General features: G+C 42.0%; 1 protein-coding gene across 2 annotated transcripts; it reads left to right on the plus strand.

Moving 5' to 3' along the window:
• Positions 1 to 391: 391 nt before the first annotated feature.
• Positions 392 to 11,659, plus strand: REXO2 (RNA exonuclease 2). Of its 2 annotated transcripts, none has more exons than XM_055548134.1 (7): positions 392 to 433; positions 1,743 to 1,826; positions 5,760 to 5,837; positions 6,443 to 6,554; positions 7,875 to 7,983; positions 9,264 to 9,317; positions 11,223 to 11,659. In XM_055548134.1, the coding sequence occupies exons 1-7, from the start codon at positions 407 to 409 to the stop codon at positions 11,350 to 11,352; spliced, it is 594 nt and encodes a 197-aa protein (XP_055404109.1). In that variant the 5' UTR covers positions 392 to 406; the 3' UTR covers positions 11,353 to 11,659. The 2 variants fall into 2 exon arrangements, with proteins under 2 accessions (XP_055404109.1, XP_055404107.1); XM_055548132.1 differs by lacking the exon at positions 392 to 433 and adding an exon at positions 505 to 717.
• The last annotated feature ends 1,613 nt before the right edge of the window (positions 11,660 to 13,272 follow it).

Genomic DNA, 13,272 nt, shown 5'->3' on the forward strand with positions numbered 1-13,272 from the left:
TGTGGAGTGACAGCAAAGTAAAAAAATAAGGGGGGCGGGGAGGAACAGCAATGGCAACCCACTCTAGTATTCTTGCCTGGAGAATCCCATGGACAGAGAAGCCCGGTGGGCTACAGTCCAGGGGTCGCAAAGAGTCGGACACGACTGAGCGACTTCACTTACTCAAACAGCAAAAAAAAGAAGGACACATTTGAAATAAATAGGTAACCAGGTCTTTTTCGAGTTAAAGTAAGAGAGCTCTTTCTCAACTAGGCGATTTGCAACTCATCCAAATTCAGGAAATAACTCTTGGAAGAGAATAAACTTAGTTCTGAAAAACATGCGCGTCCAGTAACATCCGAAAACACGTGGCGGGGGCGGGGCAATCGGGCGCAACAGCAGGCAAGACTCTAAGTCCCAACAGCTCATGCGGCAGCTAAGCCGGACTGCTCAGGTAGAGTCGGTGCACTGGCTGCTGGGACTTGTAGTTTTCACTCCTGCGCCTCCCCGCGGGTTTGCGACGTTTAGCGACTATCGCGCCTGCGCCAGCGCCGGCTGAGAGGCTGGGGCCGTGGCGGCTCGTGCCGGGTGATGCTAGGCGGCTCCCTGGGCTCCAGGCTGTTGCGAGGTGTGGGTGGGAATCGCGGGCAGTTCGGGGCTCGGGGTGTCCGCGAAGGTGGCGCAGCCATGGCGGCGGGGGAGAGCATGGCTCAGCGGATGGTCTGGGTGGACCTGGAGGTGAGTCAGGTCGCTCAGGGGGACAGGGGAGACGAGTGAGTTTTCTCGGGTGGGACCGAGTAGCTGAGCGTGTCCGGGGAGAGCAGCGGTGTCTGGATCTCAGGTGTGGCAGGTAAGCGCCTCCCGGCTGCGGGCGGCGCGGGGCAGGTCGAGGGACCGGAGTCCTGCGGGTGTTGAAGACTGTGCCGGACTGTGGGGTTTCTTTTCCAAAGGGAGGTGTCATCCATATGGCTTCCCTTAACCCCCAGTTCCACCCAGATGTGGACCTCCCTAACGCGGTGGTGGGCTTCGGGTCCCTGGGGTAGGGGGTGGGCACAGCAGTTCTGCTAGACCCCACTTCCCCAGCCTTACGGGACCCTAGGTGGTTAGAGCCAGATGGGATTCCGGAGATGACTCAGCCTTACCCCACATTCCATAAAGGAGAAAACTGAGGCCCAGAGAGAGAGAGAGAGAGAGAGACAGAGAGGATTCAGCTCGTTCAAGGTCGTGCAGTTAGTGAGGGTCGAAGCTGGGACTACAACCCAGTTCTGATCCCTTTAGGTTTTCCATACTCAGCCAAAGATTCTCCTCTCCCTTGAGCCTCACTTTTCTCGTATTTGAAACGGGGATAATAACATTGAATTGTGATGAAGATCAAGTGCTGTAATTAATATGAAAACTTTGTAAACTCTGCAGAGATGCAGTGAAGTTAGTTGTCTAACTCTTCCAAAATTGAATGCTGTCAGCACTCAATTTTGCTAACTTTGCATCTACCCCAGAGTAGGACTGTGATGCCTGACATGTAGCCCGCCCTTGGTAAATGGTTGTTGAATAAATAGCCCGTATGAGTGCCTTGAGGACTTGCCTAAGGAGCAGTATTGTCTCTTCTATCCTGGCTGTGGAATATAAGTTAAATATGCTTGAGGGATGTCCTATTAAATAAACTTGGGTGCAGTAGGCTATAAAGATGGTTTTGTGTGTATATATATATATTTTGCTATATGTGTGTGTGTATATATATATATATATATTTTTTTTTTTTGCAGATGACAGGATTGGACATTGAGAAGGACCAGATTATTGAGATGGCCTGTCTGATAACTGACTCTGATCTCAACATTTTGGCTGAAGTAGGTGATGCCTTGTAATATAGCCATACTGTTCACAGTGTATTGGAAATCTAAAGATTGTCTCTCCCCACCCTCCTCATCTCTTTATTTAAAAAATAAAACTGGTATAGATTAAGGTCCAAAATAATGTTCTAGGTCATGGTGGGCTTGGTACTAGAACCAAAGTAATCCATCTCAGAGCCTAGTATTTTTCAAGAGTTATGGCAAAAATTCGAAGTATAAATTCGATCATTTACTAAGAGTTTAGTGTGTGCCAGGCACAATTCTAAGTGCTTTACATGTGTTCACTCTTAATTGTTACAGCAACTATAAGGTAAGTACTGTTATACTCATTTTATGGAGAGAGAAGTTTTGGTACAGAGTTGTTGGGTAATTTGCCCAAGGCCACCTGGCTAGTTATTGGGCAAGCCAAGAGTTTAACCAGGCAGTCTGAGTAAAGGGCTCCCAACCAATAAGACAACCGACTACAGTCACGCCAGGATCGGTGACTCATGCCAAAGTTGACTTCTTTGTATCATAACCTTAGCTTTAACTAGACTTCGTATATCCCGAATCTACCGTTTTAGCCAGGGCATGTGATTCATCTAGATCATTATTAAGATTTTAGAATTTCTGTTGATACAGAGCCATGAGCTCTCCTGTTGACACAAGGAGCATGATTAAGGTTTTAACGTGCTGCTTTTAACTGAAACATTAAGCAAAACAAATAAAATGCACCTGTTGCAGGTTGCCTTTCAGCCACTCACAAAGCAGTTAATAAGTATATGACAGCATCTGATTGGTAGAGGGTGAAGCTCCGGGCCCTAAATAATCCTGTCATACTGTCAGCTGTATTAGAGGCAGTGAGGAACTCCAGAGTAGGAACACAAGTTTAACTAACACAGGTTTGTTAAAATAAGTTTCTGCAGCTTCTGATTGATGTGTTACTGGCACTGGATACATTTCACAGATCTAACCTTAAGACTTCTACTTATTTTCTTGGTGAGGTAAGGGAGGAGGAGCCATTTTAGATAAATTGTTACTTTTGTGGATTACCAGGCAGACATTCTGAGGTTCCTCCTGGTATATCAGCTGGGGGAGAATCATGCTACTTTGTATTTCTCATAACAGCAACTACCTCTTTTTTCTTTTCTTAAATAGACAGCCACCCCTACCCCTCCCAACATGGCAACTTATATAAATCTTGAGTTTTAGGTTTGGTTGTTTTTTCCTGTCACTTGGAATTTTCTAGAGGTGAATAGTGAAGAGAAGAGTCTTTATTCACCAACCTTACTTACCCTTGGCTGGAGAAGAGTTTTCCCCTCAGACTGTTGATATAATGTGAAATACTGACAGTTTAATGGACCAGTTACTTGATATGTACCCTGGAGGAAATTTGGGTCTGTAGTCTCACAGCTGCAGATGAGTGTGGCATTTGTAAATAGACCCAGTCGGATGAGGATAAGGATGTTAAAAAAAAAAAAAAAAAAATTGCTACGGGCCTGTTGGCACTAAAGTGTCAGTTCTTTGGAAAATGTTTTATTTTTGTATACAAGTCTGGGGAAGATGTTTTATGTTAGAAGAACAGACATCCCACCCCAGAAATTTTTCTGTAGGTAGCTTAGTGTGCCATGCTGTGATCTAGAGTAAGTTATATAGTCTTAAGTTGATAGACGTTGGCTTTTTCCATCATAGTTTTTTTAGAATTGTGTTTTGTGATATGAGGTTTTTGGTTTTGTTAAAAAAAAAAAAAAAAAAAAGTGTTACCAAAACAAGGTCCTGGGGACTTCCCTGGTGGTCCAGTGGTTAAGACTTCCTGCTTCCAGTGCAGGGTGGGGTGGTAGGGCTGTGGGTTCCATCCCTAGTCAGGGAACTAAGATCCCACATGTTGTGTAGCACAGCCAAAAAAAATAAATGAAAAAACAACCAATAAAAAAGGTCCTACTGAATAGCACAGGGAACTATATTCAATGTCCTGAGATAAACCAGAATGGGAAAGGACATATGTATAACTGAGTCACTCTTCTATACAGCAGAAATTAACACAACACTGGAAATCCACTACACTTCAATAAAAAAAAAAAGTTATCAGAGCACATATTTTTGCTTCTTCATGGAGATTGCCATCGCCCGTTTTCTTGTTTAGCTTAAACTCCTGTAGCTGTCAGGCCTATTGTAGTCAAATTCTTGCCATTCCTCTCAGTAACTGAAAACTACTTTTACTACCTTTGTAGTGATAGTACGTTGGATATAGAGTCTTCCCCTCTGCCCAGTTCAAATATTCATATCTATAATTTCTTTTATCCTGGTAACAGCCCTGTCAGGGAAGGGGGAGGGGTGGTCTGTTATCTCCATCTCCCAGAAGGAGCGACTAGGAGGTGACTTGCTTTAATGCCACAAGTTGAGCTTCTGTGTTTGTGGGAACTCTGACTCTCAGGTGATTGTTCAGTTAACTGGAGCTGAGAATTTCAGGGTCAGGTTTTCTTTTTTGTGATCTTTCAGATGCCGCCAATTACTTTTTCAACTGTCAAATGTGAAAATACTGTTAAAATCAAACAGTGTAGCTTTATACAAAACATATTTATTGTGAGCTGTTGGTTTTTTCAACAGCTATTCTTCTCTTGCCTGATCTTACTCCCCAACGTTTTTGTATTTTTGTAGTATTTTAGTATTTTGTATGCATATACAAATGTGTGCATTTCTTTTAAACAAGTGTAAGTGAACTCCTCGGAGAAGGTGATGGCACCCCACTCCAGTACTCTTGCCTGGAAAACCCCATGGACGGAGGAGCCTGGTGGGCTGCAGTCCATGGGGTCGCTAGGAGTCGGACACGACTGAGCGACTTCACTTTCACTTTTCACTTTCATGCATTGGAGAAGGAAATGACAACCCACTCCAGTGTTCTTGCCTGGAGAATCCCAGGGACGGGGGAGCCTGGTGGGCTGCTGTCTATGGGGTCGCACAGAGTCGGACACAACTGAAGCAACTTAGCAGTAGCAGCAGCAAGTGAACTCCTAAGCATATATATACTGTTCTGCAATTTGCTTTTTGTTTTTTACTTGGCAAGATAGGAACTGTTTATAGTCAGTGGTTGGCAAAGCCTTCTCTAAAAAAGACCAAATGTTAAATATTTTAGGCTTAGATACCACATACCTCTCTGTCACATGTTTGTGTTTTACAACCCCCTTTACAAATGTAAAAATTGTTGTTAGCTTGCTGGCAATTAAAAGTGCCAGAAGCTGAGGCTATAGTTTGCTAACCCTTGATAGGTATCTATGTCCTTTATTTAAAAAAAAAAAAAAAATTTTAATTGGAGGATAATTGCTTTACAATGTTGTGTTGGTTTCTGCCATACAACAGTGTTAATCAGCCCTAAGGATAGATGTGTCCCCTCCCTCTTGACCCTCCCTCCTCCCTCCTACGCTCTGCCCCATCCCACCCCTGTAGGCTGTCACAGAGCACCAGATTGAGCTCCCTATGTCATGCAGCAACTGCCCACTAGCTATCTGCTTTACATATGGTAATGGGTATTTTTCACTGCTGCTACTCTCAATTCGTCCCACCCTCTCCTTCACCTCTTGTATCCAGAAGTCTGTTCTCTATGTCTGTGTCTCTATTCCTGCCCTGCAAATAGATTCATCACTACCATTTTTCTAGATCCCATATGTGTGTGTTAATATACAATATTTGCGTTTTCTCTTTCTGATTTACTTTACTCTCCATAACAGGCATTAATTGGCATTTCGGTTTTCAGTTGTGTACATGTGTGTTCATCATTTTTTTATTGCCACAAACAATGCTGGAATGAATGAGGACCACTTTTAGAGTTAGCAAAGTGCCCTCATCTTTCTTCCTTTCTCTGGTGTATATGTTTACTTCTTAAAGCAGCTTGAACTCAGAAACCAAGTGTATCCCCAGTGGTTCTGGATGATTAACAGCTTTTCCTATCCACAGGGTCCTAACCTGATTATAAAACAGCCAGATGAGTTACTGGACAGCATGTCAGACTGGTGCAAGGAGCATCATGGGAAGGTAACATTACCACATGGTAGCATTGCTGCTTTGGGGATCAGTAACAAGCTTGTTGGCCCCACATCTGAGTCCTAGACCCTTGTTGGACGGTATTTTTAGAAGGGATAGACGAAGATTGCTTGGCAAGCCTGGGAAACTGCTTGCTTGTTCACTTCATCTTTGGGATCTCTCGAGACCATCTCCTCCTGAATGTCCTCTTTTTCGCCTCTCCTGCACTCAGTCTGTCGCGAGTGCATTGCGGATTATCGAGTGTTGCTCAAGTCAGTCTTTGGGATAAGGTTAGACATCAACTTTCAGAGAAAGGAGAACGCTGCTCTCCTGTTACTAGTTGTTTCTTCCCAGAGGTTGTATCCTTGGACCTTGAGCACCATGTTTTCTGACCATGGGGAAATGCTGTTAACTATCAGGAACATAACTTATTTGACTTGGATTCTTAAAAAAAAAAAAAAACCACTGCAAAGATGGCAGTTTCAGTTTGAATTTGAGCTCTGTAAATGGTCCATCTCTGATTATATATGCCCTCTTTAGAAGTGGAGTTTCATATCTGGATGCCTTTGAAAACTGACTCCGTGTGTCTTGGTGGGGCTGGGGATTCTCTCTTGCAGTCTGGTCTAACCAAAGCAGTGAAGGAGAGCACGATGACACTGCAGCAGGCAGAGTATGAGTTTCTCTCCTTTGTACGACAGCAGACTCCTCCAGGGCTCTGTCCACTTGCAGGTAAAATCCAGTCCCATGTCTGCCTTGTAGATAGTCTTCCATTGTAGCAGTTCAAGAGACTGGTTCCAGAAAGATCCACCCAGATTGTCATGTCTTCTACTTACCCTGATTTGGATTATGCCTCTTACTTTTGTGCTCAAATTGCCTTGTATAATTTATACATGAATATCAGGGAAAATGCCCTGAAACCTGACATGAGCTCTGGGATACCCAAATTAGCTCAATAACATTTTCCCACATATTTTTATTATGGGAAAATTTTAAATATACAGGAAAGTTGGATATAGTTGTTAACCTTGTGCCATATTTATCTGTCTTATTTTTGTGGACATGTGAAAGTAAATTTCAAGCATCATGACACTTAATTCCTAAATAATTCACCCAGCATTTCCTAAGAATAAGGACCAAGAGATCGTTGTTATATTTAAGTAACCACAAGATCCTTGTCACATTTAAGGTGATTAAAAAGAATTCAGTAACCGAGTCTGATATCGAGTCCATAGCTAAAATGTCTGTTTTTCAACCAGGATTTAGTCAAGACTCATGCATTTCATTTGGTTATTCTGTCTCTTTAGTCTCTTAATCAAAGATGTATACCTGTCTTTCCCCTTGGGGCACTGACTTTTTACAGGCATAGGCCAGTTCTGCTAGTATTTGGAAACAGCTGTCATTGTCAAAGGGAGGTTAATGTCCTGTGGTGGTGTATTTGTATTTGTAAATGTAAACTGGTACAGTTACTAACACTTTTCTGAAATATTCATAAAAAGTTTTGACCTTAAGTACTAGAGCGTGTATTGTATAAAATTTCCCCCTAGCCAATGCAGTCTATTTTAAAGTTCTTATTAAAAATTTAGTGTTTTTTTAAAATATAAATTACTGTGTGGAAACACGAATGTGGATATGATTAAAACTGAAATGTGAATAAAGGCTTATCTACTTATATGATTCAGTTAAATTTTTAGTGTTAGTGGTGTGGATTTTATGATACTGGGAGAAAATTTGCACATCTGGTATTAGCTTTAAAAGTAACAGATTTGAGCATTATTTTAAGTATGTGGAATGATAGATTCATCCTTTTGTCTGTAGAGTGCCATTTACAAATTTATTACGAGCTAAACTGAGACTAAATATGCTGAAATCTGCACTTGTAATCTAATCAGATACACTCAAACCTAATTTAGAAGTTTGGAGATGCTTTTACACATTGTTTGAATTTATAAAAAAAAAAATCATCTCCAATTAAATACAGTTTATGAATTTTTATGTCCTCTTGTGTACCACTAGAAATACACAGATAACGTATGCTTCGTGTCTTTCTAGGAAATTCAGTTCATGCAGATAAGAAGTTTCTTGACAAATACATGCCCCAGTTCATGAAACATCTTCATTATAGAATAATTGATGTGAGCACTGTTAAAGAGCTGTGCAGGTAAGGGCTGTATTTAGGATCCATTCAGTTGCCTCATTTAGCATGTTTTACTTTAGAATTTGTGCAGAGTAATTGAATAGAGCTGTAGAACTAACGGGGCCAGTTGGCTGTATAACTTCCTCATCCTATTCTTGCTTGAACTGGTGAGTCCTGGGGAAAGAACATCAAAAATCTTCCATATAAATTTCATTAATCCATAAAATTTATTGAACACCCATCCCTGTGTTGCATGTTGGCCAATGTGCTGGGGCCATAAAGCCCTTAAATGCTTAGAGTCTAGTGAACTGACAGATACGTTAAAAAAAAAAAAAATCCACCTGGGACGTGTACTGTGTGATGACATCGGTCAGGGAAAAGTGTGTGTAGAATTTTGCAGGCATGAGAGAAGGAGCACCCAATTGCAGGAGTGAGGAAGGTGGGGAGTTAGTGGAAACTTCACATAGAAAATGGCTTTCAAGTTGAGATTTAAAGAAGAGTGGGCATTTTCCAGGTATTTAAGGTGAGGAGAGAGCATTCCAGAGAATGGGCAGAGGTTCGAAGATACAGGGTACAGGAAGGTAAGGGTGATATGATGAGAGAATTCTGATTAAAACGTGGTAAGAAGAGGGAGAAAGACTCTCACCATCTTGGAGAGAGAAGGAGCTAGGGAAATGGCAGTGATACGATGAGATAATTCTGATTAGAACGTGGCAAGAAAAGAGGGAGAAAGACTTGCACCATCTTGGAGAGAGGGAGCTAGGGAAATGGCAGTGGGTGGCAGAAGCAGTGTGGATGTAGCGTGTTGGAGAAGATCAGTAGCAGGGCCTTGAGTGCTTGAATGGGGGCGTGAAGACAGGGAGGAGGTATAAAGTGTTTCTAGTTTGGGCAGCTTGGTGGGTGATGGAACTGTTCAAAGACAAAGGGGGACCTAAGAGGAGGAGGAGATTTGGCTGTTGGGGGAAGGGAGGTGTTGAGGATGGTGAGTGACCCAGTGTGTGTGGGGTTGGAAATGTCTGGTGGATTTTAGGTGGAGTTGTCCTGGATACCTGTGACAGAAATGAGGGAGAGGGCAAGGCTGGAGTGCACAGATTTGGGAATCTTACATAGTGGTGATCTTGCCTGAAAAGAAGCTATGGAATGAAGAGAGGTGAAGGAGGGAGATGGAGTCCCAGACAAGGTGGCAACACTCCACAGTCAGAACCCAAAGGCCTTTTTCAGTGTTATTACGTTACTTGAAGGACGTATTTATTTCGTGCATTTGAGACAGTTTCCTTTGAGAGTTCCGTTTTTGCTGTGTATAGACGCTGGTATCCTGAAGAATACGAATTTGCACCAAAGAAGGCTGCTTCTCACAGGTAAGTTTGGGTCCTTTCACGTGCCTGGTCATCTGACATGTACATAACCCCCAAATTCCTGACTGTTTGAAATAATGTCACTTATCCCTTGGGGGAAAAGTAAAGGACAACTACATAAAGATAACTTTCTTTTGCTAAGATTATCAGGAATTCTGGTCAGGTTTCTAACATTCACTTGTGAGATAATGTATGGTCTTAACATCTCTATTTCTGTTTTGAAACTTGTGGATAACTTAGTCTGGAACGTATGTGAAATGGTGTAATTTTTCTAGTAGTGAGCAGTATTTTCTTCCCAGCAAGCATATGGGCTTGTAACTATTTAAAATTTGAGCACTTTGTGTACAGGTGTACAAGGCAGTTAGCCTGATTTCAACACTTCTTAGTTTTTCAGATTCTTATTGTGTCTGCAACCTTAGGCCCAAGTACACAGGGAATTTAAAGATCTTGTGTATCTAGAGTCCTCTTTTACTTGTTGGCATTGTGGCCTTTCAGGAAGGACATAAGACGTGATGGGAGATGTAGCAGGTGGCTTCTAAGGGCAGCGATTGTTTCCTCCGTGTACTGAGTCCCTACTGTGTGCCAGGCACGGTTCTAGCCAAACAGGAAGACCAAGTCCTTGCTTTAAAGAGCCTGGCATTCTGATGGTGTTTTTTATTGGGCTTTCATGGACTACAGCACAATAATACAGGTCTGGAATACCTCATGTGGAACAGTTGGGGCTCAAGGTGTTTTGTATTTCAGAATTTTTCAGGCTTTAGAAAGGGAGTAAGAGCCCTAACGAGGTCTGGGGAAGTACTCATCTTCAAACACGTGGCTGTTTCTACAGTAAAATGTACAGATATTCACACCATGTGGCATGACCAGTGACTGTAAATAACCTCACATCAAGTGGGTCAGGTTTTGCCACAAAGTGGGCTATAGAAGGACTTTGGGTTTTCAGCTGTTTTTAAATTTCATTATGGTGGCTAAGATGTAGTGTCCCTTGATTTAACGAGAGGCTGTATTTTTGACAGCTTCAGCTCTCCTCCATATGCCTAAGACCTGTAAAGAAAGCAAAACTGTTGCCCTAATCAGGAAAGTAACTCATAAAACTCTTGCACTAAAGTTCGTGCAGTTTGATCTCAAGGAGCGGCCCTCGGCCCATCTTCAAAGCAAATTGATTTACCTGCCCGCTGTTCTAATAATGTTGAGTACCTGATTTTTCAGACTGCAACACATGAGAAACAGCATGTTAGAGAAGAAAGAAGGCTGTTAGATGGAAGCAGGCAGCCCCTAATGATAGTACAGATCACCTCGACAGAGGAGGGAGGTCGTCTGTGGTTAGGTGCTGTCTGATTATGAATGTTTATTATGATGGCTGAGTCACCAGTTACGTTTGAGTACATGAAAGTATTTTGTGCAGGACATCATTAAGTATTGCTCACTGTCTCCCAAACTATATGCCATGTGCTGGGAATCCCACAAGTGTGGTCGATTTAAGTTTTAGAAATATCGTGTCTACCGTACAACTGCCTCTGGGGAATTCAAAATTCACACCAGTACATTAAATACTTTACAAAAAACTTCAAAAGAGGAAATGTTTAATCTAGTGTTCCCTAAATTATTTGACCCTGGAACTACCCCCCGTCCCCGGCAGAACACTTCACGCCTTATGGAGCAGTTTGAGAAACCTTTATCTGTTAAATTGTAGACACCTTTTTTTGGAAGATAAACAGTTTTTTAAAAAAACAAGCACTTAAATTTGTTTTACTGAAGCGTTCCACTCCTTGTTGATATCAGATAGTTGCATTTACAGTAGTACCCATTGTTCTTAAGTTATTTATAAAAAGTTACACCTTTGAAGAATGGTGATCATCTCCTCTGACTTTTGGACATTTCAACTCAGCGTGGTGTGTTTGCTTGTAGGGCACTTGATGACATTAGCGAAAGCATCAAAGAACTTCAGTTTTACCGAAATAACATCTTCAAGAAAAAAACAGATGAGAAGAAGAGGAAAATTATAGAAAATGGGGAAAATGAGAAGACTGTGAGTTGATGCCGGTTCTCGTGCCGCCGCCACGCGGCGCTCTGGAAGCAGCTTCTGGTGGTTTTTTCTTTTCCCCTGGGCTCACGCTGTTTGCTTGGCCGATCACCTTCCTTCAGTTAACTTGCATCTCCAGATTTTTCAAGCAGACAGCACCTGAAAATTATTTTTCTCCTAACATGCTGTTTTCATTTATGACACAGCAACTCCTTTCTAAGTACCAGGTCACGTCCACTCCTTGGTACATACCTGTATTTGCTTTTAGACATTTCTTTTGTTTAAAAAAAAAAATAATAAAGCTAGTTCTATTGAAATGCAATCCTTTTTGTACTATCAATTCTTTAGTAGTTTGATTGGAAAATGATGTGTTTTTTGTTTTTTTTTTTCCTTTTTCAGGTGGTGTGCTTAATGCTTACATTCTCATAGTGCCATTTGGAGTGAACTAAGTTTCAGTTCTGTTCAGTAGCAAGTGAACTTACTCTGTCTTGCTTTACAAGTTAATAATAGAATAATTGGAGATAGATTCAGAGAAGCAAATTGGCCCCTTGATTAGTGATAGTTACCGAACTAACAGAGCTCTAGAATAGCTACTCTTTACTATATTCAAGGGTTACTGAATAGATAGTATGTGCAAGGAAGCCACAGTGCGAAGTTGGTAGAATGTAAATAACTGGCTGCCCTAGGTATAATGGTCAGTAAATATTTGAGGAGGGATTTCAGTTTGAATATCATAACTCCTAAGTTTGTGTGTTTGAGAGTTCAGTAGTAAGGTGAGTCCTCAGTCAGAGGGCACATTAGAGTCATCTGTCTGTACATCAAATCTCCTTCAGACTGATGCCCCGTGAAAGGAGGAGTCAGAATTGGGAAGGCCCACGGCTACCCTGCCTCTCCTAGAGGACATTGGACTAGAAGCCTTTTGTGGTGATCTTAGATTTCATCCTAACTCTATTACATGACCATTATATGAACATAGAGGTATGATCCTCATGTGAGAGTTACAGGGAGTTACAGGACTATAGATTGGAGTTGATTATCTCATAATTTCACTGACTAAGTTATTTTACCTTATACAACAACCTATGGGTGGAGAGAGGCTTTAGTGGAACTTTTTCTAAATGAGGAAATGAAGGCTCGGGTTGACAAGCATCGCAAGTGTGAGTTGATGGGAACGTTAAAATCTGTTGACTTTTCTGACCAGTGCTTTTTCCATTTCTCAGAGTGGCACAGGTTCACCTTCAGTGGATGGGAAGACATGATTGTGTGGTAGTTACGAACTGGGCACTTGAGTCAAATTCTGGGTTCCTATCTAAGCTCTGTAACAACCTGAGTGAGTTTTCGTTTCTAAGCCTCATTAAAGTGAGGCAAGTTTTCTTTTCTAAGCCTCATTAAAGTGAGGACGACAGTACCTAACTCAAAGAATTGTCGAGATTAAACTACACACTACCCGTGGTTTTGAACTCAGTGCTTGGTCCACAGTGGGCACCTTGCCTTGATGGCTGATTGTGATGGTGATGGATTGACTCAGGCCAGGATCTCTGGGAAGGCTGCTCTGATCCGTAGCTATGGTGGCTGGGGCTTTATCTTAAGTCGGTGTTCACTTAATGCCCAGGACCGTGACACTGAAGAGTGTGCACAGACCTCACTAACAGGATGACCTTGACCTGGCCTAGCACTTCTAACCAAAATTGGACAAGATGGTCTGTGTCTTTACTTGGCTGTGAGGAATGTTATATATTCTAATGCAAGAATAGATACGAAAACTGTAGGCTTGAGAAGATTCAGGGGAAGCAGATACTACTCTTAATGCCGTGGGTTTCTCCCATCAAGCTGGCCTGTTTATTCATCAGGTTAACTGAGCCCTACCATTTCGTTTTCTTGAGACTCTATAACTCCTACTGTTCATTTTAAATCTTCTGTCACATGAATGCCCAG

Source organism: Bubalus kerabau, chromosome 15 (assembly GCF_029407905.1).
Source record: "Bubalus kerabau isolate K-KA32 ecotype Philippines breed swamp buffalo chromosome 15, PCC_UOA_SB_1v2, whole genome shotgun sequence".
Classification (NCBI taxonomy): Eukaryota; Metazoa; Chordata; class Mammalia; order Artiodactyla; family Bovidae; genus Bubalus; species Bubalus kerabau.

What these genes read in the sequence shown, in the direction of transcription:
- REXO2 (XM_055548132.1), top strand. Translation starts at nt 571, where the DNA reads ATGCTAGGCGGCTCCCTGGGCTCCAGGCTGTTGCGAGGTGTGGGTGGG. An exon ending in GCAAGGAGCATCATGGGAAG is followed by an intron (nt 5,838 to 6,442) that starts GTAACATTACCA and finishes TCTCTCTTGCAG; the next exon opens with TCTGGTCTAACCAAAGCAGT. An exon ending in AAGAAGGCTGCTTCTCACAG is followed by an intron (nt 9,318 to 11,222) that starts GTAAGTTTGGGT and finishes GTTTGCTTGTAG; the next exon opens with GGCACTTGATGACATTAGCG.